General features: G+C 37.9%; 2 protein-coding genes across 3 annotated transcripts; both read left to right on the top strand.

The window, feature by feature from the left end:
* The first annotated feature begins 11 nt into the window (after positions 1–11).
* LOC131462567 (heterogeneous nuclear ribonucleoprotein L-like) lies at positions 12–9650 on the top strand. The gene is made up of 14 exons (XM_058633873.1): positions 12–170; positions 1088–1203; positions 1367–1604; positions 2025–2110; positions 2395–2491; positions 2606–2678; positions 5721–5753; positions 6184–6255; positions 6929–7176; positions 7866–7987; positions 8105–8306; positions 8731–8788; positions 8906–9016; positions 9129–9650. Exons 1-14 carry the CDS (start codon positions 93–95, stop codon positions 9185–9187), a joined length of 1593 nt encoding a protein of 530 aa, XP_058489856.1. The 5' UTR covers positions 12–92; the 3' UTR covers positions 9188–9650.
* Positions 9651–10181: 531 nt separating this feature from the next.
* Positions 10182–16341, top strand: ech1 (enoyl CoA hydratase 1, peroxisomal). Of its 2 annotated transcripts, none has more exons than XM_058633871.1 (10): positions 10182–10275; positions 11722–11890; positions 12167–12255; positions 12349–12473; positions 12933–12981; positions 13343–13407; positions 14073–14143; positions 14642–14713; positions 14975–15125; positions 15227–16341. In XM_058633871.1, the coding sequence occupies exons 2-10, from the start codon at positions 11763–11765 to the stop codon at positions 15329–15331; spliced, it is 855 nt and encodes a 284-aa protein (XP_058489854.1). In that variant the 5' UTR covers positions 10182–10275; positions 11722–11762; the 3' UTR covers positions 15332–16341. The 2 variants fall into 2 exon arrangements, with proteins under 2 accessions (XP_058489854.1, XP_058489853.1); XM_058633870.1 differs by having other exon boundaries at positions 10206–10566.
* The last annotated feature ends 9533 nt before the right edge of the window (positions 16342–25874 follow it).

Here is a 25874-nt window from a genome sequence, read left to right as displayed (position 1 = left end):
ACAGGGCGTGGAAACCCGAGCTCCGATTGCCTCGACTTTTCCGTCCATTTCATTGCGTCGTCATTATCACCAGCCTTTTTATCCGGGACAACATGGCTACCGCAGCGGGTCGGTACTACGGCGAGGACGGCAGGGCCACGAAACGACAGAAAACCGACGGCATGGCCACGGTGAGTGGGTCTGTGTATGAGCCTCCCCGGGATTCGTGTAACGAACAAGCACACGGCTTGGTTCTACTTCGTTGGTTTAATTCATTCACATGAGAGGGGATAAGAAATATATACGCGTTAGTTGTTAGCTCTGAGTATGTCTTAAGTTGCTCGCATATTATCGTGATATTTTTCGTCTAAAACAATATACGTCTGTGTGGTTTAGAAGGGCCCATTAATGTGATGTTTAGTCGGAATGGTGTCGCGTGATGGCGGTTTCTCCGCGCTCGGGCCTCGCCTGTGCCCGGCTTTGTTCTCGCACCGGTATCGTTAGCGGTGAGCTAGCTGCTAGCCACACACCGTAGTCAGGTGATGGATGGCGGTTAGCATAAAAACAGCCGTCGCAGCATCAGTTTTCCCCCACGTTTGTTTAAAAACAAAAACGGTCTATATATTAACTATAGTTAGAATAAAACTCCATATCACAATAGGCATGTCGTAACACGCAATGTCAATTAACTGCCCTCTCCCGTTCCGACTCAGATGGACTCATAACTAGGCCCAGATAAACCCAGTAACTTATTCATCTGCTTCATTAGTGGAAACGATGTAATTTCTGGTACAATGCAATCATTCGCGTTCATTTGTCTATATAGTCAGTAGACCACAAGCCAATTTTCTCTGCGTGAGAGTAAACCACTTCGTCCTGTTGGAAAAAAGTGTTCAACAGCAAGAGAAAGCTTTGAACATCCCCAAATTACACCTACCTCCATGAGAGTTTGTGCAGATGGATTTTTTTTTATCTGTCCCCGATCCGACGCAGTGATTTTGACCAGCATCATCTCAATTTATCCCTATTTAAACCCATGTTTTTATACAATTAAGTTCAGTGGTTCCAGATGCTTAAATGTGTCTTTTCTGGGTTTGCACATCTGCAGGGATATGAAGATCCCCACAAGACCCTTCCGTCTGTGGTGGTGCATGTACGCGGTCTGGTCGATGGTGTTACAGAGGCTGACCTTGTGGATGCTTTGCAAGAATTTGGAGCGATCAGGTAGGACAAAATGAATAGGTTCATTTGTGTGTAAGGAGTCTATTTATGTAATTGTTGTGGACATTTTTTTTTTTCCTGGAAGAAGTTAAAAATAACATTTAAACCAGTGGTTGTCAGCGTTTGGTTTGGTTTAAATTCACCATAATGATACTTGTGCTTCTAGCTATGTGGTGGTGATGCCCAAGAAGCGTCAGGCACTGGTGGAGTATGAAGACATGAATGGATCATCCACAGCTGTGACCTATGCTGCAGACAACCAAGTTTACATCGCAGGACACCCAGCATTTATCAACTACTCCACCAGCCAGAAGATCTCCAGGCCAGGAGACTCTGATGACTCCAGGAGTGTTAACAATGTTCTTCTGTTCACCATCATGAACCCCATCTACCCCGTCACCACGGTAAATACAAAGAGACCTACCGTTAAATCACACTTCAAATTCAGAGCAGTGATGTTACTTAGACCTTACAAGGCTGCAGTAAAATTTCAGTACAGTCTGCAAATATTACTGTGTTATGGGTAATGCACCTGGAGTTGGATTTGAAGGTGCTGCGTCTTTAAAATGCACCAAAACAATTTATTTAATGATAATTGTGCCTGCCAACCACTCCACCTTTTTATCTGTTTAGCTGCTGTTATGTTCATGGGTGTGTAATGTAAATAAATGTGTATGCTGAATCAGTTAAAATTGGATGCATACAGACTCTTGCTGTACTGCAAGAATTCACAAAACATCATGTAGCTGTTGTGCTCTTTTATTTGACAATTCCCTCCATTCAGTGTTGTATTCATTTCTGTTTTACTTGGTAAATGTTCACAGGATGTTCTCTACACCATCTGCAACAACTGTGGGCCCGTCCAGAGAATTGTCATCTTCCGGAAGAACGGTGTCCAAGCAATGGTTGAATATCCTTTAACGTTGTCTGGCATGTGGCACTACTAGTGAATCAGCACTACACAGACTGAAACGGTTGACACTGGTTTCTGGTATCAATTTGTGATATCTGTTCCCAGGTACAAACAAACCTGTCTGATCGATTTTAAAATGTGGAACCCTAACCCATTAGCCCATGCATTTGTTTAAAGCAGTAGGAATAAAGGCTAGCAGCAAGAGGGCAGGGTATAGGTGGCTTTCTTTTATTGTAATAAACAATACAACAATGTCTGTTTTCCTTAACCTAACAATTTACATTTGACTCAGTGCAAAGTGCTCAGAGGGCCAAAGCATCTCTGAATGGTGCTGACATCTACTCCGGCTGCTGCACACTTAAAATCGAGTATGCCAAGGTATGTCCAGTGAGAAAACCGCTGCATAAACACGATCCTGTTGACGATGTGGATTTTTGAGTCAAAAGTAAATGTTCAAACTCAACGATAGCTGTTTAATTTGTGTTTCTTCAGCCTACTCGCCTGAATGTTTTCAAGAACGACCAGGACACCTGGGACTACACAAACCCCAACCTGGGAGGTCCAGGTAAAACCTCAAACACCAGAGCACATGCCAAGTGCCATACACACAGTTTGTTAGAGTTGAGAAGCCTCATGCTGTTAATTCACCCTTGCTGCCACTGTGGGGACTTTATAGGACACTTTCAAGTGTTGCTTTGGGATTTTTATACTTCTCAAGCGCACTCTGTTCAGGGTCAATGAAAAACACCAGGGCATGCCTTGTGGGCATCACTAATCAACATGTGAAACAAAATATTTGAAAGTTGAAATGTAGAGGAACTCTGGTGTGGGGGGAGTGGCAGGAAGATGTTTACAGATGGAAAATGTTGCACACGTATGACCTGATGTCACAAATGAAAAACACATAACACAAAAACTGTGTGCCTGTCTATAGTTTAAGGCTAGCATTCTAGCAGACGTGTGGCATGTAGTTCCAGTTTCCTTCAGTAAAATGTTTAGTGTTCTGATGAAACTGAACCCATGCCATGTCAGGTGAATTTTACAACTGTGTCCAGCTTCTCTATGTGAACTGTCAAGATAACAGAGTTACATATCCTGTTCCTGTCCTCTGTATAATGACTAGAGGAAGATAATGGCAGACACTGGACAAATTCCATGAATACAGCATTTTACTGAGGATTGGTCAGTGCTAAGAAATAACCTGTTAATTATCCTTTGTTCTTCAGTACAAACAATTTGTTGTGATGAAAGCCCATCATAGTGTAACTAATTTACACAATCGTGGCCCTGTGATGGACTGGCAATTTGGCCAGGGTCTACCCCAATTTTAATAATTGTAGTAAAAGTTGTAGGTGTTGGAGTCAAATATGAGGAAACGGAAGGGCAAATTTACAGCATTTTTACCCATGACATTCCGGAGCATTTGAGTACGCTGGTAACAAAAGCAGCACTGATTGATCAGATAGATGTGCTATTGTCTTGTATAATATTTGAAGATTTTACTTTATTTTGGATATAACTATTTTACCATTAATAATTTAATGCCTCAGGATTCCACTCGGTACATGTAATCACTGCCATTAACACAAACCTGTTATGTTCAACATTTTCTCTGTATTTATTATTCCTGCCTTCCACGACCATACCTGTTTAATTACTGGGTTTCTGGAATCCACTGAAGTCACTTGTGCATTGACTCAAAATGTAAACAATGTGGCTCTGACAAAGGACCAAGTGGTCACACCACTGGTGTCTGCTGGATTTATCTCAGTCTTTTTTGTTGTTAGTATTGAGGACAGAGGCAAGGACCTGCATCAGTAAACCACTGGCAAAATACAGTTATGTAACACGTCATGTCTTCCTGATAAACTACTCAGTAAAAAGCACAAATGGGACGTGTGCAGAATACATGCTGACATCACCACTCTGCAACCAGCCACCACCTCCAGTATCCATCTCTACAGAAGGACACAACCACTATCATACAGAGGTTCAAACTTCCCTCAGACACAGGGACTCGTCACAAGACACCCCATCCACTCAACACGTTGATGTAGGACTGATACCACTCATTCCTCAGATCAATATTCCAGCACATGGGCCGTGAAGACAACGCACACTTCCAGAGGGTGGGAAGTTTTTGGGAACTAAGCTACACTTGGTTCCTCCCCCTCTTCTCCACCATGTTGTCCTTTTTTACCCATTTTTGAGACACCACTGTTGACACCAAATGGAGACTGACATCCGCGAAGACACAGCATCCACCCAAACAGAAGTAGTGACAGTACAGCAGGCGATGCACACTGATACAAACCACTTGGCTGAGGCCATGTGTTAAAAAAAGCTCTTGGCCCTTCCTGCTCTGTTACGACCACATTGCTCATCACGCTCGTCAACATGAAAACAAATTTGAGCAATACATGCTGACACTCTGATGCTGCACCAACTGATCCAATAGATGAGTCGCGTCCTGAACCAAGTGGTCAACACAAGACAACTGATGAAGACAAGACACTGCTGACAACACCATCAAGCACACTCAGAGCCCAGTCAGGCCCATGTCTGCTTTTACCCTTTGTGTCCTCCCACATGGAATTCAGATTTTCTCTCTAGCTCTCTTCTCATCTTCTCCTCCCTCTGTTTTCCTCACTACATTGCATCCCTGTGTAGCTATCATTTTTTTTTGAGTGCAGCTTTCTTTTTAAGTATTTTAAGTCTCTAGAACCTGTGTAACACCTTCCATGTGATGCAGGTTTGGCTATTTGCGGCTAAGAGGAGCCGGCTTCCCAACTGAAATGTGCCCTCTGACAGTCTCAAGGCCTACCAGTGGGCGGTAAGCGGACCTTTTCAAAATGGAACAAAAAGGATGGAAATGCCAGCCAAACAGCCAACCACCCACCAGTGGGCGTTTCAACATGATAAAAGATGGACAGTTGTTTCCCCAAAAGAGGAATTGGATAGGAGTATGGGATGAAATGAGTTGAGTGGAGAGTGGTGGAACTGCTGCTGCAAATGTCTTCCTCCCACTGTGTGTAAGCTTGCAGTAAGTAAATCGAGCCCCTCATCAGGGAACATAACTGCACAGCACCACACAACCCCAAAGCCCAGCACCCAACATTGCCACATCAGACATGATTAAATTTTTCTCCTCATACAGGTTTATTCTTTCTCTCTGGAAAAGGGTGGTTGTGGTTCTGTCAGAGCCTGAGTTTCTTATGTGTTTTGTCTAATCGCTCCATTTGTGTGGTTCCTTTTACTAATCTTAATCAAATCACTGTTTTTAATCAAAGGGAAGATTGTTCATGAAGGGTGTCTTTGAACAATGTTTATTAAGTGTCATACTTAAGCAGCCACAAAACCAAACACACAAAGCATCAACTTTGAAACGTTTGCAACCTGTTTGTGGGCATTTTGTATTTAATTAGTCCACATTTATCCTGATATATGCTCTACATGAGGACAGGCAGCCCTGTCACAATGAATGGGTTTATTGCACTCTATTGACATTTAACTGGGGGTCATTTCATATTTGCCCCCATAATTATGTACATGTACAATAATTAACCTGCCATTCTGATTGTGTATGATTATTGTGTACCTTTTACAGATGGTGATGCAGATGGCAATGGGAGTAATGCAGGTGTGTGTGTGTGTGTGTGTGTACTAATTTATTTTTAAATGAAGCCATTTGTGCTGCTTATCCAGATTTGTTTTGAATACCTACCCAACTTCCTAGATCATTAGTATCCATCTCATCCTGGTCATTCCCTCTTGTGCCCCTTTATAAGCTAAAGGTGGATGTTGTGTATGTTTGGATTAAATGATTTTGTGCATTTTGGGTAATTTCCTTCTGATCCTATGATTGCTCTTGCCATTTGTTACATTCCACATCATCAAACGCAAAATGCTTTTTAAAAGTTCTGCTTAAGTAACAAAAGGTGTGATGAGCATATTGAGGTAGATGTTGGCAACAGTGTGTGTATTAAATGTGTCCCATTGTCATGACGGATGCAGACAACTTTGTCCCAGCCACCCTTTTGTTGAATTCATCTAATTTTTCTCTCTTACAGAGGATGTGAGTGCCAACCCCAACAAGCGCCAAAGACAGCCTGCTCTGCTGGGCGATCACCCTCCAGAGTATGGTAAGGCTCTCTCGCTCCTGGGGAAAATAAATAAATGGGCATCTATAAACCACCACAGCATCTTGTGAATGTTCAGATTTGATAGTAAAAATACTTCTCTTTAATTTGTCACTGGAGATAATTAAACCTAACGAGAGATTTACAACATGGCACACAGAAATATTTGAAAATATGATGATTGGTTAACTGGAGTTAATTCTTTCTTGGAATTTACCCAAATTTAAAAGTTAAACAAGGCAGCAGTCAACCAGTGAACCCTTTGAGCTACAGGTGCTGATTTTCTTCATGGACAGTGGAGTGTGGGAAGTATTTGAAAAACCAGTCTCATGATAAGATAAAGCAGTAAACGTATGTTTACGATTTTATCAGATGAGCTTTAAGTGGCTAAAATCAGTTTTTTTCCTTGTGTCCCTGCTCGCAGCCGTGGGACTCCATATCTCATGCTGGTTTGTAGTCTGCGCTGAAGATATGACATCTATAGCCACATAAACCTGAATTAAACCTCTTCTTTTTTTTTTTAAATGAGAATGTTATACATGGTTGTGCATACTGTGTTTATAGGTTTAGCACAACCAGTGACATTTAAAGGAAAATAATTAAATCTCGGGCTTCACCTATTGACATCTTGCTTCATTAATTTTTCTGCTCTCCCACTCACTCCCTCAATCTTCAGGAGGTGGTTACCACGGCTACGATGAGAGCTATGGATCCCCTCCCTATGAAGGTCGGCGTATGGGTCCATCAATAAGAGGCCGTGGAGGGAGAAACTACGGGCCGGGTTACGGACCACCTCCCCCTCCTCCCGGAGAGTATGGCGCCCACGCTGACTCTCCGGTGGTCATGGTGTACGGACTGGATCCTGTCAAGATGAACGGCGACCGTGTCTTCAATATCTTCTGTCTCTATGGAAATGTGGAGCGGGTTAGTATCTGACAGTGGTGGAGAAGCTGTTCACGTTAAACCTTTAAGCCTCACTAGGTTTTCATTGATAAAAGTTTTCATCAGACATGTGAATACACAATTTTACATATGATTGTATGATACAAACAAGAGAAACGTGAGCATATTTTAGTATAAGTGACAAAGGAATTGCAGACCTGTACAGTTCTAATAACAGCTTTAGTTTGGTCTTTCCCTGTTTCCCATATAAAGTGATGCACTCCATCTTGATTAGTAGTGATGTACTAAACATGCAAGTGTTCCTCTTTGACTACCATCAAGCTTTAACCTACTGTCCCAAGCACCAGTTTACAGAGCACACAATGTCAGTAACGTCAACTACAACTGTAGAAGTGGATGGCATAAAGGTCTCACTGGTGTTTGTGGGAGCATTAATATACACATGATGCTCTTAAGTTGCTCTAAATCACTTCAGGGAAAGTTCTTTCACTGACATTCCTACACATGGACGTCCATTACATGACATTGTTTGACTCTCAACCCACAGTCTCTGCTTGTGTATTTTTGGTCTATTGGAGTCAGTTGGTGAAAGAGTAGTTTTCTGTCACTTTGAGCAGTTTCTCTTCAGGTCCTGGTGGAACTCTTAACAGAAATGTCATCAGTTTTCTGACACCCCTTTTTTTTTTTTTTTTTTTTTTTTTTCCCCACAGGTGAAATTTATGAAGAGTAAGCCTGGGGCAGCTATGGTGCAGATGGGAGACTGCTATGCAGTGGATCGGTCTATCACCCATCTCAACAACAACTTTCTGTTTGGGCAGAAACTGAATGTGTGGTGAGTACAAGTAATGTTCTACACAACTGTTACAATCAAATGTGCTGTGAAGCAGTGTGTCAGAGAAACAAATCGGTCTAGTGTACTCTTTCCTGACTTGGTTCTCCTTCTCTGCAGTGTGTCCAAGCAGCAGGCCATTGTACCTGGTCAGTGCTATGAGCTGGAAGATGGCTCGAGTAGTTTCAAAGACTTTCACGGCTCTAGGAACAACCGGTTCACCTCACCTGAACAGGCAGCCAAAAACCGCATTCAGCACCCGAGCAATGTGTTACACTTTTTCAACGCACAGCCAGACGTCACACCAGAGATTTTCTCTCAGGTCTGTAGGAAAAAGCAACATTAATTTTACTTAGTTACAATTTTCAGCCCCATTGTCACAGTTTTGGATGACACAGCCCACAGAGGAGACCTGCTGTCACTTCGCTGAATACATTTTCAGTATCTTGGAAATTGGATGAGAATTTGCAACTAATCCAGTAAACAATGGTTTATCAGAGAAGAGAATGAAGGAAAAAGATGTATCTTACAATGTTAGATCACAGACTGCTCTTTAGTGTATGTATGTATATATGTATGTATATACTCTGGAAGTTGTGTTATGTGAACCCAGACTTAAACATTAACTTTGATAAATTAAACAACATTTTCTTAAAACTGATTGCATCACTGGAATGTGAGGCCAAGAACTAAAACAGAAATGCTTATGTCAACAACACTAACAATGATAAATGTTTTCTTTACAGATTTGTGATGAAATTGGTGTCAAGAGCCCCATCAATGTTAAAATGTTCACAGGAAAAAGTAAGCAGCTTTGATTCTGTTTATTTCAATATTTGTTTTTAAGCCACTGTATAAAACGGAAAGTAAGCAAGATTTTTTTTTTTTTTTTTTTTTAAATCTGCAATGTTTGACTTCCAGGTGGAGCTGCTCCCAGTGACCGCAGTGCTTCAGGTCTGTTGGAGTGGGAATCCATCAATGATGCCATGGAGGCTCTGGCCATGATGAACCACTACCAGATGAAAAACGCAAGTATGTGCAAAAAGATGTAATTTTATTTGGTTATGACACCTGAACTAACTTTATTAGTTTAGTTTATTTAACCTTCATTGCTTAATATTCATTCTCCTCCCTTTCTTTCCAGCTGGTCCGTACCCTTACACCCTCAAATTGTGCTTCTCCACTGTTCAGCACGCCAACTGAATGCACCCTTTTAACCAAGAAGACAAATCTTTACATGTTCTTTTGACATGACTGCTTGTTATAAACCCTGGAAAAAAAATAAAGTTACAACAATGTTAAATATTATCTTTCACAATTATATTTCCCTGAAATGCAAAACTTCTCAAATTTGGTTTAAAAGTGTTAAAAGACATTTGAAAGTTTTGATATAGATACTCCAGATAAGACTTACTGAGTATCAGTACCTGTGTGTTTTTGATGTTAAGTTGTCCTTTTTATTACAGTAAAGTTACAGTAACCTGACATGAGAGTGTGTATTTAAAAGTCTTGGTTTTATGCTCAGGTGGTGCAGTGGTTTTGTAAAAGAGCTGCCTTTTGAAACTTTTATGGCTCCGTTTTTGTTTTTTTTTTATTATTATTGCTGCCAATTCAGTTCTGTGACAGTTTTGTTCTAAGAAAATTAAAAAAATATCAACAAACTTAAGCTTGTCAAAATGTTTTTGATGCACATAAAGTGTTAAGCTTGAAAGATGAACGTTTAAATATAGAGGTAACATATGTTTTAATTCATATTTACCTCAGGATCCAGCTAATTTAATTTTAAATTTGTCCTTGCTGAGTTGTAACTTTTAAACAGCTTCTGAAAATGAAGCTGAGTCACTAAGAGACTAATAACGGCTGCACCTGCAGTCACCTGTCCCTGGAGACATTAATTTTGTGGCGCTGAGCTACAGAATGCACATGTTATTTGCTCATTGCTCAGCACACAACTCTCATTAAATGAGTTGTCCCATTGACAAATGTTGTCAATTAGATTATTGGAGAAATATTTTTTGCTGTCATGTTTTGATATTCTGTTTCAGAGTATGGCGTTCTAATCTCGGGGGGAATCGGTAACGCGACCATATCATACCGTTTTTATTACTGAAATTCTCCATGGTATTTTGATTCAGTTTTGTTAACACACTTGAGCACAGTTTGGAAAGGGGAAGGGGGGCTTCCTTTACTAGGGCTCGTTTTCATGGTTCGGGTAGCTTGTTTCTCTCGCGAGATCGATGGCAACGCGCTTCTCTCCGGCAAGTGATGCTGGGCTAGCTAGCAAACAAAAGGTGACTGAAGACACATTTGTTATTGTAGTTCAGATTCATGTTCGGTCAGTGTAATGTTGAATAAGTCCGTTTCCTCTCTGTAATTTTGTCGCAGTTTAACCTATAGACAACTTAAGCGGAAGTTAGTTTATTAGCTAGCGGTTGGCATCAGATAGCCAGCAATTAGCATTAGATAAGCCGCGGCTAACGTCAGTGAAGGAGAGACGCAGGGGAAGCTGCTGTGGTTTTATAATCTCTACACTAGTGAAGCTGCGATGTTGTCCGCTGTTGTCAGATCAGCTTTAACCAATCGTAAGTTTCAGTGGTTTGTTTTTGTTGTTATTGTTGTAATGTAATAATTGTTGTTGTATTTACTGAGGTAAAAGTACACGTCAACAATATTGTGTATCTTATGTGGGTGAAAGGTGTAGCCGCTTACATGTTACTTCACAATTCGTCTTCTCCCTGTAGGGGTCGCCACAGCTCAGTCTTGTCCTCTCCTTGTGTCCTTTTCACCTCAGCCCCTCTGCAGTGGCTCCTTGTAGCTTTGAAAAAACCTTTTTAGAGATCAAGGCGATAAATAAGTGTTTTAATAGCTGCATCCAATGTCTAGGTCAAATGCAATATTTAAAAACCTTGACATGAAGAAGTAAACATTTGGAGCCTAGTCCATCTTTGTACCTACCTACCTACTTATTTATTTATTTATTTATTTATTTAATCAATTTGCCAAAAACAATGGAAGGCCAAGGTCTACATAATTCTGTGTTTAATTTTTTCTCTACTTTATAAGAGGTTGGGTATAAACAGCAATGAAATGTCAACAGTTTTTTTTTTGTAGTTCCCAACTTTCATAAATTCAACAAACCTGATCTTTTACACACATAGTATATCTGTATAAAACCCGGTATACATGTTTTTATCTTCATTTTATGGGTCAAATGGGTCTCCAGACAAAAATGGCTCTGTATTCTAAAAGTTGCCGACATTCAAGAACTATTCAAGAACCTTTATAGTTCATAGGAGGTATTTGTATTTGTATTGGTCGTTAACGTTATCTACTTGATTAATTGATAAATCGTCAATTAAAGCTCAATTTGCTGTGGCAAGCTTCATCAGACGAGACAACTCTTTCTTTGATTTCCTCAATCAATCAAATTTTTTTTTTTGATTTTTGTGTCTTGTCCCATTTACACAATAATTTAAAGCGGATCTAAAGGATACACAGTGGAGTAGAGAAGCCAATAGATTACACAGAACAACAAGAGGATAACATCTCAGTCACGTGGAGAAATTGCATACTGTGTTTAAGTTTACACAATCTTAAGTATATATTTGTTATTTTATCCAACTGTTGGACTGCTTTTTCTGGTTAAATCCGGGTAAATCTTGACATTGACTAATAATTATTCTTTCTTTTCTTTTTTGTTAATCTTGGTTGTAATTGTTCTGTATGTGTTCTCTCAGACAGGGGGCTGTGGTCACCCGCTCAGTCTGCCGTCAGGGCCATGTCGTCCTCAGCTGGTCCCACCTCTCCTTACACCACCCTCTCCATCAGTCAGCCAGCAGAGAACATCACACACGTGGAGCTTCACCGGCCTGAGAAACTCAACGCCATGAACAAAGCCTTCTGGAGGCAGGGAGCTCTTTAACATTAAAACCTCCAGAAACCTTAAATTATAAATAAATACATTTTTGATCTCATTACACAGTTTGATATTGGCTCATTTGTACTGAAGAATCAACACTGAATCATTAAACTTGAAAATACATTTGTTATTAATTATAAAAATGATTGAGTGAGATTTGACAAACATGAGAAATTTGAATATTAATGTGAAAAAGAAAACAAATGAATGTAACTAATAGTTATGTCCAAGTATTTATACCACAGTGTGTGCTTTTCTCCCAGTGAAATGGTGGACTGCTTTAATGAGATCACGGCAGACCCGGACTGCAGAGTGGTGCTGGTTTCTGCAGCAGGGAAGATCTTCACAGCTGGTGGGTTTCAGGCAGTTGTCATCTTCTTTTTTTTATTATTATTGCCATTAATGGCTCTGTTTTCAGTGACGGTGTGACTGCTTTACCTTCCAGGTATCGACCTGATGGATATTGCCAGCGACATACTCCAGCCGCAGGGTGACGACGTGGCCAGAGTCTCCTGGAACTTGCGTAGAATAATCGCCAAGTATCAAGAGACATTTTCTGTCATAGAGAAGGTTTGTAAGTTTGTGTAAAGTGATAAAAAAAGCTCTCCTCTGACTTCGTCATCCCACAGATAAATGTGTTACAAACCACTTTACCAAATTTAAAGGCCTAAAGAAGTAGCTACTAATCAAAATTATGGATTTTATACTTCATCAAAGTTAACCTCATTTGTGTTGCTGTTGTCGGATTACTCCAAATGTAAACAGTAAATGTGCCTCATATTACTTGTGTATGAAGTACAAGAGGTCCTGAGTCCAATGAAAGTGAAATCAGTTTAGTGTAGGAGAGAAACTGTTTTCAGTCTTTACTCCGTAATTCTTTATTCAACAGTTGTTTTTTCCCCACATGTTTTAGCCACTATTTTCACATATGTGTGCGAAAATGATTGTCTTTGTACTTGCTTTACACTGTCTTTAAGTAATGAAAAAATTAAATTAAATTTATTTACAGTATGACTTTTCTCCTCACAGTGTCCAAAGCCTGTTGTGGTGGCCGTACACGGAGCCTGCATCGGAGGAGGTGGGACGTCAAATTGGAGCTCACTTTTTATAACCAGGAGCTTAATTTCCTCATTTACCTCCAGTGGAGGATAAAGGATGGATGGATGATTTATAGTGACAGTTCAGTTTGTATGGTGTGGTTGTTTAAAGGGTTCTGACACAGCACTGACTGAGCTTGGAGCGCCCCCTGTGCCAAGAAATTGCATATGACACCACCAACAGGTTTTAGCCACTCACAAAAGGCTCTATTATTGGTCTTTATTTTCTTTATTTATCTTAACTTTTGACAACGCTTCACTCGCTCACTCGCCTCCACCAATGTCCACTGAGAAAATGAGTGTTTTTGTCATGTTGACTGTGGATGTTGTGCTTTGCTGCAGGTGTTGACCTGATCACAGCCTGCGACATCCGCCTGTGCTCTCAGGACTCCTGGTTCCAGGTGAAGGTGAGTACATGTTTATCCAGTTTTCTTACTTTTGGAAATCTGACGATAAGTTGAACGATTTGAGGAAAATACCTACTTGCTATTTTTCTCACAGATATTGTGAATGCAATTTGGTGTGCAGTATTATTATTTGTTAAAGTCAAGTTACACTTCAATATCCCTGTGTTATAGCTTAAAAAGATGATCTAGCAGCACAACATAAAATACCATCAAAATATTATCTTCTACAATGTAATGCAAGGATGAGAATTGCTATTACAATTAAGATTATTTGTTTCCACACTTTTGTAAAGTCAGCATGGAACATAGAATAATCCAAAAATAGAACAAGTTAAATTGCAGCTTTTGTGATTTTGATGAGTTTGATTTCAAATTAAAAATGATTGTTTAGTTCTACTTGACAAGTAAAAGGGTAGATGTTAGGGAAATTGAATATAATAGATGAAATAAAAATATAAATGCTTTGAAAGTTTAGTCTTCCATACAAGGGAAACTAGTGAAATGAAAGCTGTTTTAAACCACAGTCTCGTAGTTAACAGCAGTGGCTAAAAAATGTCAAAATAAAAACACGGATGTTTTTGATGAAGCATAGACAGACACTCCTCTAATAAAGGAAGCAGGTGATTGTCTGATTCTGCCTGACATGTTTGCGTTGGTTTTCACAGGAAGTTGATATTGGACTTGCAGCAGATGTCGGGACTCTCCAGAGACTTCCTAAAGTCATCGGAAGCCGCAGGTAAATCAGCCATTTAATAAAAGCACGGGGAAGCTTTGTGTTTGTTTATGTCCAAAAACACAAAAAACTATTGGCCAAAGTAAGAATTAGTGAAGGTGTAAAAAATGGTCCTGTTCTAGTAAAGCATGATAAATATTATCATAGATTAAGGCATTGATGTCAAAAAAAAGAAAAATGTCATCACAGTATGTAACCTGTATGTAATAAAATAAGTATCAAAAATTTGAACCTCAGTATGGACACATATCTAATTAATACCAATACATATTTTATATATTTATAATTATCTAATGACAAAGTTAGGGGTGACTGAAACTCGTGTAAAGCATTTCTGAGTGGTCATCAAGACTAGAAAAGCACTGTATGAAAACAGACCATTTAAAAAAAATAAAAAAATGGCATGTAAGGCATCTTTTACTACTACTACTAGGAATGTCATTGTTTTTGGTGACTGGCTGTTTGTCTCCACTGTTGTCATGTGATTCACATGTTCTCCAGTCTAGTGAATGAATTGGCTCTGACGGCCAGGAAGATGTACGCTGACGAAGCAAAGAGCAGCGGGCTGGTCAGGTAAAACGTCTGTCGCTATCTACACATTCACACACATTTTATTAAATTTAACTGAAAAATGAGTTGGGCAGATATCAAGTTTCTGCAGACTTGAGATTGAACACAACCATTGTAGTTTTACCACTTCTTCATGTTCTCAACCACTATTTTCTAACAAATATAATGTATGAAGAGGAAAAAACTGCTTTATGCAAGCAGTGTTATCATACCCTCAGAATGTGCTACAGTCCCGAGCTTTACTCACTGACATTTCCTCTGCAGCCGAGTGTTTGCAGATAAGGCAGCCATGATGACTGGAGCTCTGGAGCTGGCTGGGGAAATCGCTGCTCGCAGCCCTGTCGCTGTACAAGGAACCAAAGTCAACCTCATCTACTCCAGAGATCACAGTGTGGCAGATGGGCTGCACTACATGGTAAAAATCAACATCACCTCTCTTTTCTCCAAGTTTTTTTTCTGTCTTTTCTCTGTTTGAGTCGGCGCATTTCAACAGCACCTCGTTCCATCTTTCTCCAGGCCACGTGGAACATGAGCATGCTTCAGACTCAGGATGTGATGAAAGCAGCTCAGGCTGCCATGGAGAAGAAGAGTCCCAGGACAGTCGCTTTCTCTAAACTCTAAAACCCATCACTGAGCTTTTGTTTCTCCATGGCGAGGATTTCTCCCTGATGAAAAGGTTAATTACACTAATTTAACATCAAAGGAACTTAAAACTGATTAATTTAGTTCAGATCAACTTTCTCCTCCAGCTGGAATGGACACGAACAGACATCAGGCTCATCCACTCACTTGCCCGTCCATCTGTCTGTCTGTCTGTCAGCAGTGACGTGTCCTTAAAGGGATAGTCCAAGTTTGTTTGTTTTTAAGGGTGGTTGTAGAGGTACGAACACATCCAGACTGAGTTAAATCTAATCTGATCTAAGTTCAGCGTGGAACGTTTTTGAACAGTAACAGTTCTGTTAATGCCTTAATTAACATTTTATTAAATACATTTTGTTGAAAGTTTGTGTTCATCTTAATTTGCTTCATCACAACACTGGATTCAAATAAATGAAATGCTTTATTGATAAAACTTTACAGATTTAAGTTAATTCAGAGAAATTATTAAATAGATTTTTTTTTTGCTTCTTAAAACCCCCTAAGCCTTTTTTTGTAAGTCTCTGCTCGAACATTGCACACTCAATGAAATGAGTATATCTCTGCAACCACAAGGGCTATTTGAATACTTTGCATGTCATAGTAAATGGAAGACTTGTGGGATTTGCTAAGATGTATAAATATCAGTACATGTTTTACTGGTGAAGAGTAAACGAAGATGACACACAAAAAAATGAAAAGAATTCAGGTTTGCCTTGGAAACAAAGGCAATTTCATGATGAGTATCTCTTTGGAATGATGCAGCTTTATACTTCAATCAAATCAAAGTACAACATGTGAACATCATCTTTGCAAAGTTTGATGTTGATCAAGTGAAGCAGAACAAAATTAGAGAGGTTTTAGTACAGAAAGTACAGGCAAGTCTCATTTGGCACATTTTAGCAAGATCTGTGCCATTTGCATTTTCTCATGTATCATGTTTTATATCACTGTGTGTGTTCAATAAAACAGTTCATGGCGTTGTTTAAAAGTTACAGTAGACTTCTATATATTTTACATTCCAAAAACAAACCACAGATAGCTCAACTAAGCTGTGTCTCTCTTTATTGGACTGTATCTCAGCGAGGGCTGGGTCTATACGAATGATCGACATCTCATTGGCTTCCTTTACAGACAATTGAAGGACGATGTTGTCGCAAAAACTTATTTGACAGCTCTTTTTGGACGAAATGCTAAACTGACTTTTTTGTCTCATTTTGGACGACATACTAAACTATGACTTTTTTGTCACATTTTGGACGACATACTAAACTATGACTTTTTTGTCACATTTTGGACGACATACTAAACTATGACTTTTTTGTCACGTTTTGGACGACATACTAAACTATGACTTTTTTGTCACATTTTTGACGACATACTAACCTATGGCTTTATTGGCTCATTTTGGACGACATACTAACCTATGACTTTTTTGTCACGTTTTGGACGACATACTAAACTATGACTTTTTTGTCACATTTTGGACGACGTACTAACCTATGACTTTTGTCACGTTTTTGACGACATACTAAACTATGACTTTTTTGTCACATTTTGGACGACATACTAAACTATGACTTTTTTGTCACATTTTGGACGACGTACTAAACTATGACTTTTTTTTATCACATTTTGGACGACATACTCAAGTCATCGGTTAGTATGTCGTCCAAAATGAGACAAAAAAGTCATAGGTTAGTATGTCGTGCAAAATGAGACAAAAAAGTCATAGGTTAGTATGTCGTGCAAAATGTGACAAAAAAAGTCATAGGTTAGTATGTCGTGCAAAATGTGACAAAAAAGTCATAGGTTAGTATGTCGTCCAAAATGTGACAAAAAAGTCATAGGTTAGTATGTCGTCAAAAATGAGACAAAAAAGTCATAGGTTAGTATGTCGTCCAAAATGTGACAAAAAAGTCATAGGTTAGTATGTCATCCAAAATGTGACAAAAAAAGTCATAGGTTAGTATGTCGTCCAAAATGAGACAAAATAGTGATAGTTTAGTATGTCGTCCAAAATGATACAAAAAAGTCATAGGTTAGTATGTCGTCCAAAATGTGACAAAAAAGTCATAGGTTAGTATGTCGTCCAAAATGTGATAAAAAAGTCAAAGGTTAGTATGTCGTCCAAAACGAGACAAAAAAGTCATAGGTTAGTATGTCGTCCAAAATGAGACAAAAAAGTCATAGGTTAGTATGTCGTGCAAAATGTGACAAAAAAAGTCATAGGTTAGTATGTCGTCCAAAATGTGACAAAAAAGTCAACGGTTAGTATGTCGTGCAAAATGAGACAAAAAAGTCATAGGTTAGTATGTCGTGCAAAATGTGACAAAAAAAGTCATAGGTTAGTATGTCGTGCAAAATGTGACAAAAAAGTCATAGGTTAGTATGTCGTCCAAAATGTGACAAAAAAGTCATAGGTTAGTATGTCGTCAAAAATGAGACAAAAAAGTCATAGGTAAGTATGTCGTCCAAAATGAGACAAAATAGTCGTCTAAAATGAGACAAAAAAGTTATAGGTTTGAATGTCGTCCAAAATGTGACCAAAAAGTCATAGGTTAGTATGTCGTCCAAAATGAGACAAAAAAGTCATAGGTTAGTATGTCGTCTAAAATGTGACAAAATAGTCATAGGTTAGTATGTCGTCCAAAATGTGACAAAAAAGTCATAGGTTAGTATGTCGTCCAAAATGATACAAAAAAGTCATAGGTTAGTATGTCGTCCAAAATTATACAAAAAAGTCATAGGTTAGTATGTCGTCCAAAATGAGACAAAAAAGTCATAGGTTAGTATGTTGTGCAAAATGTGACAAAAAAGTCATAGGTTAGTATGTCGTCCAAAATTAGACAAAAAAGTCATAGGTTAGTATGTCGTCCAAAATGATACAAAAAAGTCATAGGTTAGTATGTCGTCCAAAATGAGACAAAAAAGTTATAGGTTAGTATGTCGTCCAAAATGAGACAAAAAAAGTCATAGGTTAGTATGTCGTCCAAAATGTGACAAAAAAGTCATAGGTTAGTATGTCGTCCAAAATGATACAAAAAAGTCATAGGTTAGTATGTCGTCCAAAATTATACAAAAAAGTCATAGGTTAGTATGTCGTCCAAAATGAAACAAAAAAGTCATAGGTTAGTATGTTGTGCAAAATGTGACAAAAAAGTCATAGGTTAGTATGTCGTCCAAAATGAGACAAAAAAGTCATAGGTAAGTATGTTGTGCAAAATGTGACAAAAAAGTCATAGGTAAGTATGTTGTGCAAAATGAGACAAAAAAGTCATAGGTTAGTATGTCGTCCAAAATGATACAAAAAAGTCATAGGTTAGTATGTCGTCCAAAATGAGACAAAAAAGTTATAGGTTAGTATGTCGTCCAAAATTAGACAAAAAAGTCATAGGTTAGTATGTTGTGCAAAATGTGACAAAAAAGTCATAGGTTAGTATGTCGTCCAAAATGAGACAAAAAAGTCATAGGTAAGTATGTTGTGCAAAATGTGACAAAAAAGTCATAGGTAAGTATGTTGTGCAAAATGAGACAAAAAAGTCATAGGTTAGTATGTCGTCCAAAATGATACAAAAAAGTCATAGGTTAGTATGTCGTCCAAAATGAGACAAAAAAGTTATAGGTTAGTATGTCGTCCAAAATGAGACAAAAAAGTCATAGGTTAGTATGTCGTCCAAAATGAGACAAAAAAGTCATAGGTTAGTATGTCGTCCAAAATGTGACAAAAAAGTCATAGGTTAGTATGTCGTCCAAAATAGACAAAAAAGTCATAGGTTAGTATGTCGTCCAAAATTATACAAAAAAGTCATAGGTCAGTATGTCGTCCAAAATGAGACAAAAAAGTCATAGGTTAGTATGTTGTGCAAAATGTGACAAAAAAGTCATAGGTTAGTATGTCGTCCAAAATTATACAAAAAAGTCATAGGTTAGTATGTCGTCTAAAATGAGACAAAAAAGTCATAGGTTAGTATGTAGTCCAAAATGTGACAAAAAAAGTCATAGGTTAGTATGTCGTCCAAAAAGAGACAAAATAGTCATAGTTTAGTATGTCGTCCAAAATGATACAAAAAAGTCATAGGTTAGTATGTCGTCCAAAATGTGACAAAAAAAGTCATAGGTTAGTATGTCGTCCAAAATGTGATAAAAAAAAGTCATAGGTTAGTATGTCGTCCAAAATGTGACAAAAAAGTCATAGGTTAGTATGTCGTCCAAAATGTGATAAAAAAGTCATAGGTTAGTATGTCGTCCAAAATGATACAAAAAAGTCATAGGTTAGTATGTCGTCCAAAATGTGATAAAAAAGTCATAGGTTAGTATGTCGTCCAAAATGTGATAAAAAAAAAGTCATAGGTTAGTATGTCGTCCAAAATGTGACAAAAAAGTCATAGGTTAGTATGTCGTCCAAAATGTGACAAAAAAGTCATAGGTTAGTATGTCGTCCAAAATGATACAAAAAAGTCATAGGTTAGTATGTCGTGCAAAATGTGACAAAAAAGTCATAGGTTAGTATGTCGTGCAAAATGTGACAAAAAAAGTCATAGGTTAGTATGTCGTGCAAAATGTGACAAAAAAGTCATAGGTTAGTATGTCGTGCAAAATGTGACAAAAAAAGTCATAGGTTAGTATGTCGTGCAAAATGAGACAAAATAGTCATAGTTTAGTATGTCGTCCAAAATGATACAAAAAAGTCATAGGTTAGTATGTCGTCCAAAATGTGACCAAAAAGTCATAGGTTAGTATGTCGTCCAAAATGAGACAAAAAAGTCATAGGTTAGTATGTTGTGCAAAATGTGACAAAAAAGTCGTAGGTTAGTATGTCGTCCAAAATGAGACAAAAAAGTCATAGGTAAGTATGTTGTGCAAAATGTGACAAAAAAGTCATAGGTTAGTATGTCGTCCAAAATGAGACAAAAAAGTCATAGGTTAGTATGTTGTCTAAAATGAGACAAAAAAGTCATAGGTTAGTATGTCGTCCAAAATGAGACAAAAAAGTCATAGGTTAGTATGTCGTCCAAAATGTGACAAAAAAAAGTCATAGGTTAGTATGTCGTCCCAAATGAGACAAAATAGTCATAGGTTAGTATGTCGTCCAAAATGTGACCAAAAAAGTCATAGGTTAGTATGTCGTCCAAAATGTGACAAAAAAGTCATAGGTTAGTATGTCGTCCAAAATGTGACAAAAAAAGTCATAGGTTAGTATGTCATCCAAAATGAGACAAAATAGTCATAGTTTAGTATGTCGTCCAAAATGATACAAAAAAGTCATAGGTTAGTATGTCGTCCAAAATGTGATAAAAAAGTCATAGGTTAGTATGTCGTCCGAAATGAGACAAAATAGTCATAGTTTAGTATGTCGTCCAAAATGATACAAAAAAGTCATAGGTTAGTATGTCGTCCAAAATGTGACAAAAAAGTCATAGGTTAGTATGTCGTCCAAAATGTGACAAAAAAGTCATAGGTTAGTATGTCGTCCAAAATGATACAAAAAAGTCATAGGTTAGTATGTCGTCCAAAATGTGACCAAAAAGTCATAGGTTAGTATGTCGTCCAAAATGATACAAAAAAGTCATAGGTTAGTATGTCGTCCAAAATGTGATAAAAAAGTCATAGGTTAGTATGTCGTCCGAAATGTGACAAAAAAGTCATAGGTTAGTATGTCGTCCAAAATGATACAAAAAAGTCATAGGTTAGTATGTCGTCCAAAATGTGACCAAAAAGTCATAGGTTAGTATGTCGTCCAAAATGATACAAAAAAGTCATAGGTTAGTATGTCGTCCAAAATGTGACAAAAAAGTCATAGGTTAGTATGTCGTCCAAAATGTGACAAAAAAGTCATAGGTTAGTATGTCGTCCAAAATGTGACAAAAAAAGTCATAGGTTAGTATGTCGTCCAAAATGAGACAAAATAGTCATAGGTTAGTATGTCGTCCAAAATGTGATAAAAAAAGTCATAGGTTAGTATGTCGTGCAAAATGTGACAAAAAAGTCATAGGTTAGTATGTCGTCCAAAATGTGACAAAAAAGTCATAGGTTAGTATGTCGTCCAAAATGTGACAAAAAAGTCATAGGTTAGTATGTCGTCCAAAATGTGACAAAAAAAGTCATAGGTTGATATGTCGTCCAAAATGTGATAAAAAAGTCATAGGTTAGTATGTCGTCCAAAATGATACAAAAAAGTCATAGGTTAGTATGTCATCCGAAATGTGACAAAAAAGTCATAGGTTAGTATGTCGTCCAAAATTATACAAAAAAGTCATAGGTTAGTATGTCGTCCAAAATGTGACAAAAAAGTCATAGGTTAGTATGTTGTCCAAAACGAGACAAAAAAGTCATAGGTTAGTATGTCGTCCAAAATGATACAAAAAAGTCATAGGTTAGTATGTCGTCCAAAAAGTGATAAAAAAGTCAAAGGTTAGTATGTCGTCCAAAACGAGACAAAAAAGTCATAGGTTAGTATGTCGTCCAAAATGATACAAAAAAGTCATAGGTTAGTATGTCGTCCAAAAAGTGATAAAAAAGTCATAGGTTAGTATGTCGTCCAAAATGAGACAAAAAAGTCATAGGTAAGTATGTTGTGCAAAATGAGACAAAAAAGTCATAGGTTAGTATGTCGTCCAAAATTATACAAAAAAGTCATAGGTTAGTATGTCGTCCAAAATGATACAAAAAAGTCATAGGTTAGTATGTCATCCAAAATGTGATAAAAAAGTCATAGGTTAGTATTTCGTCCAAAATGAGACAAAAAAGTCATAGGTAAGTATGTTGTGCAAAATGTGACAAAAAAGTCATAGGTTAGTATGTCGTCCAAAATGTGACAAAAAAGTCATAGGTTAGTATGTCGTCCAAAATGTGACAAAAAAAGTCATAGGTTAGTATGTCATCCAAAATGAGACAAAATAGTCATAGTTTAGTATGTCGTCCAAAATGATACAAAAAAGTCATAGGTTAGTATGTCGTCCAAAATGTGATAAAAAAGTCATAGGTTAGTATGTCGTCCGAAATGAGACAAAATAGTCATAGTTTAGTATGTCGTCCAAAATGAGACAAAAAAAGTCATAGGTTAGTATGTCGTCTGAAATGAGACAAAAAAGTCATAGGTTTGAATGTCGTCCAAAATGTGACCAAAAAGTCATAGGTTAGTATGTCGTCCAAAATGAGACAAAAAAGTCATAGGTTAGTATGTCGTCCAAATTGAGACAAAGAAGTCATAGGTTAGTATGTCATTCAAAATGAAACAAAAAAATCATTGTTTAGTATGTCGTCCAAATTGAGACAAAGAAGTCATAGGTTAGTATGTCATTCAAAATGAAACAAAAAAATCATAGTTTAGTATGCCGTCCAAAATGTGACAAAAAAATCATAGGTTAGTATGTCGTCCAAAATGAGACAAAAAAAGTCATAGGTTAGTATGTCGTCTGAAATGAGACAAAAAAGTCATAGGTTTGAATGTCGTCCAAAATGTGACCAAAAAGTCATAGGTTAGTCAGTCAGTCAGTCATCATCTACCGCTTAATCCTCCACCAGAGGGTCGCGGGGGGTGCTGTGCCAATATCAGCTACATCGGGCGATAGGCGGGGTACACCCTGGACAGTTCGCCAGTCCATCGCAGGGCCACATACAGAGACAGACAAACAACCATTCACTCTCACACTCACTCCTATGGTCAATTTAGAGTGTCCAATTTACCTATCCCCACATTGCATGTTTTTGGACAGTGGGAGGAAGCCGGAGAACCCGGAGAGAACCCACGCACACACGGGGAGAACATGCAAACTCCATGCAGAAAGGCCCTTGTTCCAACCGGGGCTCGAACCCGGGTCTTCTCGCTGCAAGGCGAGAGTGCTAACCACTATACCACCGTGTGGCCCTCATAGGTTAGTATGTCGTCCAAAATGAGACAAAAAAGTCATAGGTTAGTATGTCGTCCAAAATGTGACAAAAAAGTCATAGGTTAGTATGTCGTCCAAAATGTGACAAAAAAAGTCATAGGTTAGTATGTCGTCCAAAATGTGACCAAAAAAGTCATAGGTTAGTATGTCGTCCAAAATGAGACAAAATAGTCATAGTTTAGTATCTCGTCCAAAATGTGACCAAAAAAGTCATAGTTTAGTATCTCGTCCAAAATGTGACCAAAAAGTCATAGGTTAGTATGTCGTCCAAAATGAGACAAAAAAGTCATAGTTCAGTATGTCGTCCAAAATGTGACCAAAAAAGTCATAGTTTAGTATCTCGTCCAAAATGTGACCAAAAAGTCATAGGTTAGTATGTCGTCCAAAATGAGACAAAAAAGTCATAGGTTAGTATGTCGTCCAAAATGAGACAAAAAAGTCATAGTTCAGTATGTCGTCCAAAATGTGACCAAAAAAGTCATAGTTTAGTATGTCGTCCAAAATGAGACAAAAAAGTCATAGGTTAGTATGTCGTCCAAAATGAGACAAAAAAGTCATAGGTTAGTATGTCGTCCTCAATGTGACAAAAAAGTCATAGGTTAGTATGTCGTCCAAAATGAGACAAAAAAGTCATAGGTTAGTATGTCGTCCAAAATGAGACAAAAAAGTCATAGGTTAGTATGTCGTCCTAAATGTGACAAAAAAGTCATAGGTTAGTATGTCGTCCTAAATGTGACAAAAAAGTCATAGGTTAGTATGTCGTCCAAAATGAGACAAAAAAGTCATAGGTTAGTATGTCGTCCAAAATCCGACCAAAAAACTTATAGTTTAGTATTTCGTCCAAAATTTGACAAAAAAGTGTTTTGACGCATTGGTCCCGTTCAAAGTTTGATATAGTAATATAGTAATTCATTTAATTTTTATTTGAGCTGTGTTTGTCACATTTAAAATATGTTTATACAGCCTTGTAGCCCAGATTCTGCTGTTTAATTTTATGCCCAGAATCAACATATATATAATACATTTTTTAGAGATCAAGGAGATCAATACATTTTCATCCAATGTCTACGTCAAATCCAATATTAAAAAGCCTTGACATGAAAAAGTACACATTTTGGAGTCCTGTCCATCTTTGGATCCACATACCACATACCATAGACGATTTTTTTCAAGCATGAACTACATACAATCCAAATATTGCTTCATTTATTTCAAAGTGGGTTACTTTTAATTTCATTAATTTGCCACAAACAATGGAAGGACTAGGTCAACATCATTCTGTGTTTATTTTTTTCTTTTTGTAGTTCCTAAATTTCATAAGTGCAACAAACTTGTTCTTTTATACACATTAGTATATCTGTATAAAACCCTTTATACGTGTTATTATCCTCATTTTATGGGTCAAATAGGTCTTGCGGCTCCAGATTAATTTTATTTCGGTGTTTGCGGACCCCTGGGCTCCACCAACTGTCCCCATGTCCTCCTTTACAAGATCCATGAACCTTCATAGTTCATAGGATGTATCGGTATTGGTCGTTAATGTTATCTACTTGATTCATTGATAAATCGTCAACAAAGTTCCAAATGTGCTGTTGGATGCTTCATTCGACGAGACAACTGGAGAAATGTTGCAAAAAGCTGCAATGATTTCCTCAATCAAGGTGATTTAATTGTGTTTAAGTGAACGTCGTCATTAAAATCCTTTTTTTTGTTTTTGTCTTGTCCCATTTACACAATCATTTAAAGCAGATCTAATGAATACAGAGTGGAGTAGAGAAGCCAAGACATTACACAGAACAACAGGAGAAGAGGATAACATCTGAGTCACATGGAGAAATAACATACTATGTTTAAGTCAACACAACCTTAAGTATATATTTTTTATTTTATCGAGCTGTTAGGCGGCTTTTTCTGGTTTAACATAAATCTAGACATTGACTAATAATTATCCTTTCTTTTGTGTCTTGGTTGTAATTGTTCTGTATGTGTTCTCTCAGACAGGGGGCTGTGGACACCCGCTCAGTCCGCCGTCAGGGCCATGTCGTCCTCAGCTGGTCCCACCTCTCCTTACACCACCCTCTCCATCAGTCAGCCAGCAGAGAACATCACACACATGGAGCTTCACGTGGAACTCAACGCCATGAACAAAGCCTTCTGGAGGCAGGGAGCTCTTTTACATTAAAACCTCCAGAAACCTTAAATTATAAATAATTACATTTTTGATCTCATTACACAGTTTATGTATACTGAAGAATCAATCATCCTTCATTCTACAGATAAATGTGTTACAAACCACTTTCCCAAATTTAAAGCCTAAAGAAGTTGCTAATAATCAAAATTATGGATTTTATACTTCAGCAAAGGTAACCTCATTTGTGTCACTAAAGGCAAATTTGACCCTGGACTACTCCAAAAGTTTATAGTAAAAGTGCTTCATATTACTTGTGTATGAAGTACGAGAGGTACTGAGTCCAATGGAAGTGAAATCAGTGTAGTGAGGAGAGAAACTGTTTTCAGTCTTTACTCCATAATTCTTTATTCAACAGTTGTTTTTGCCCCACATGTCTGGCCACTATTTTCTAACATGTGTGAAAATGATTATATTTGTACTTGCGTTACACGGTCTTTAAGTAATG

The sequence above is a fragment of the Solea solea genome, chromosome 7 (assembly GCF_958295425.1).
Source record: "Solea solea chromosome 7, fSolSol10.1, whole genome shotgun sequence".
NCBI classification, from domain to species: domain Eukaryota; kingdom Metazoa; phylum Chordata; class Actinopteri; order Pleuronectiformes; family Soleidae; genus Solea; species Solea solea.
This window is presented reverse-complemented; position numbering and strand designations above follow the sequence as displayed.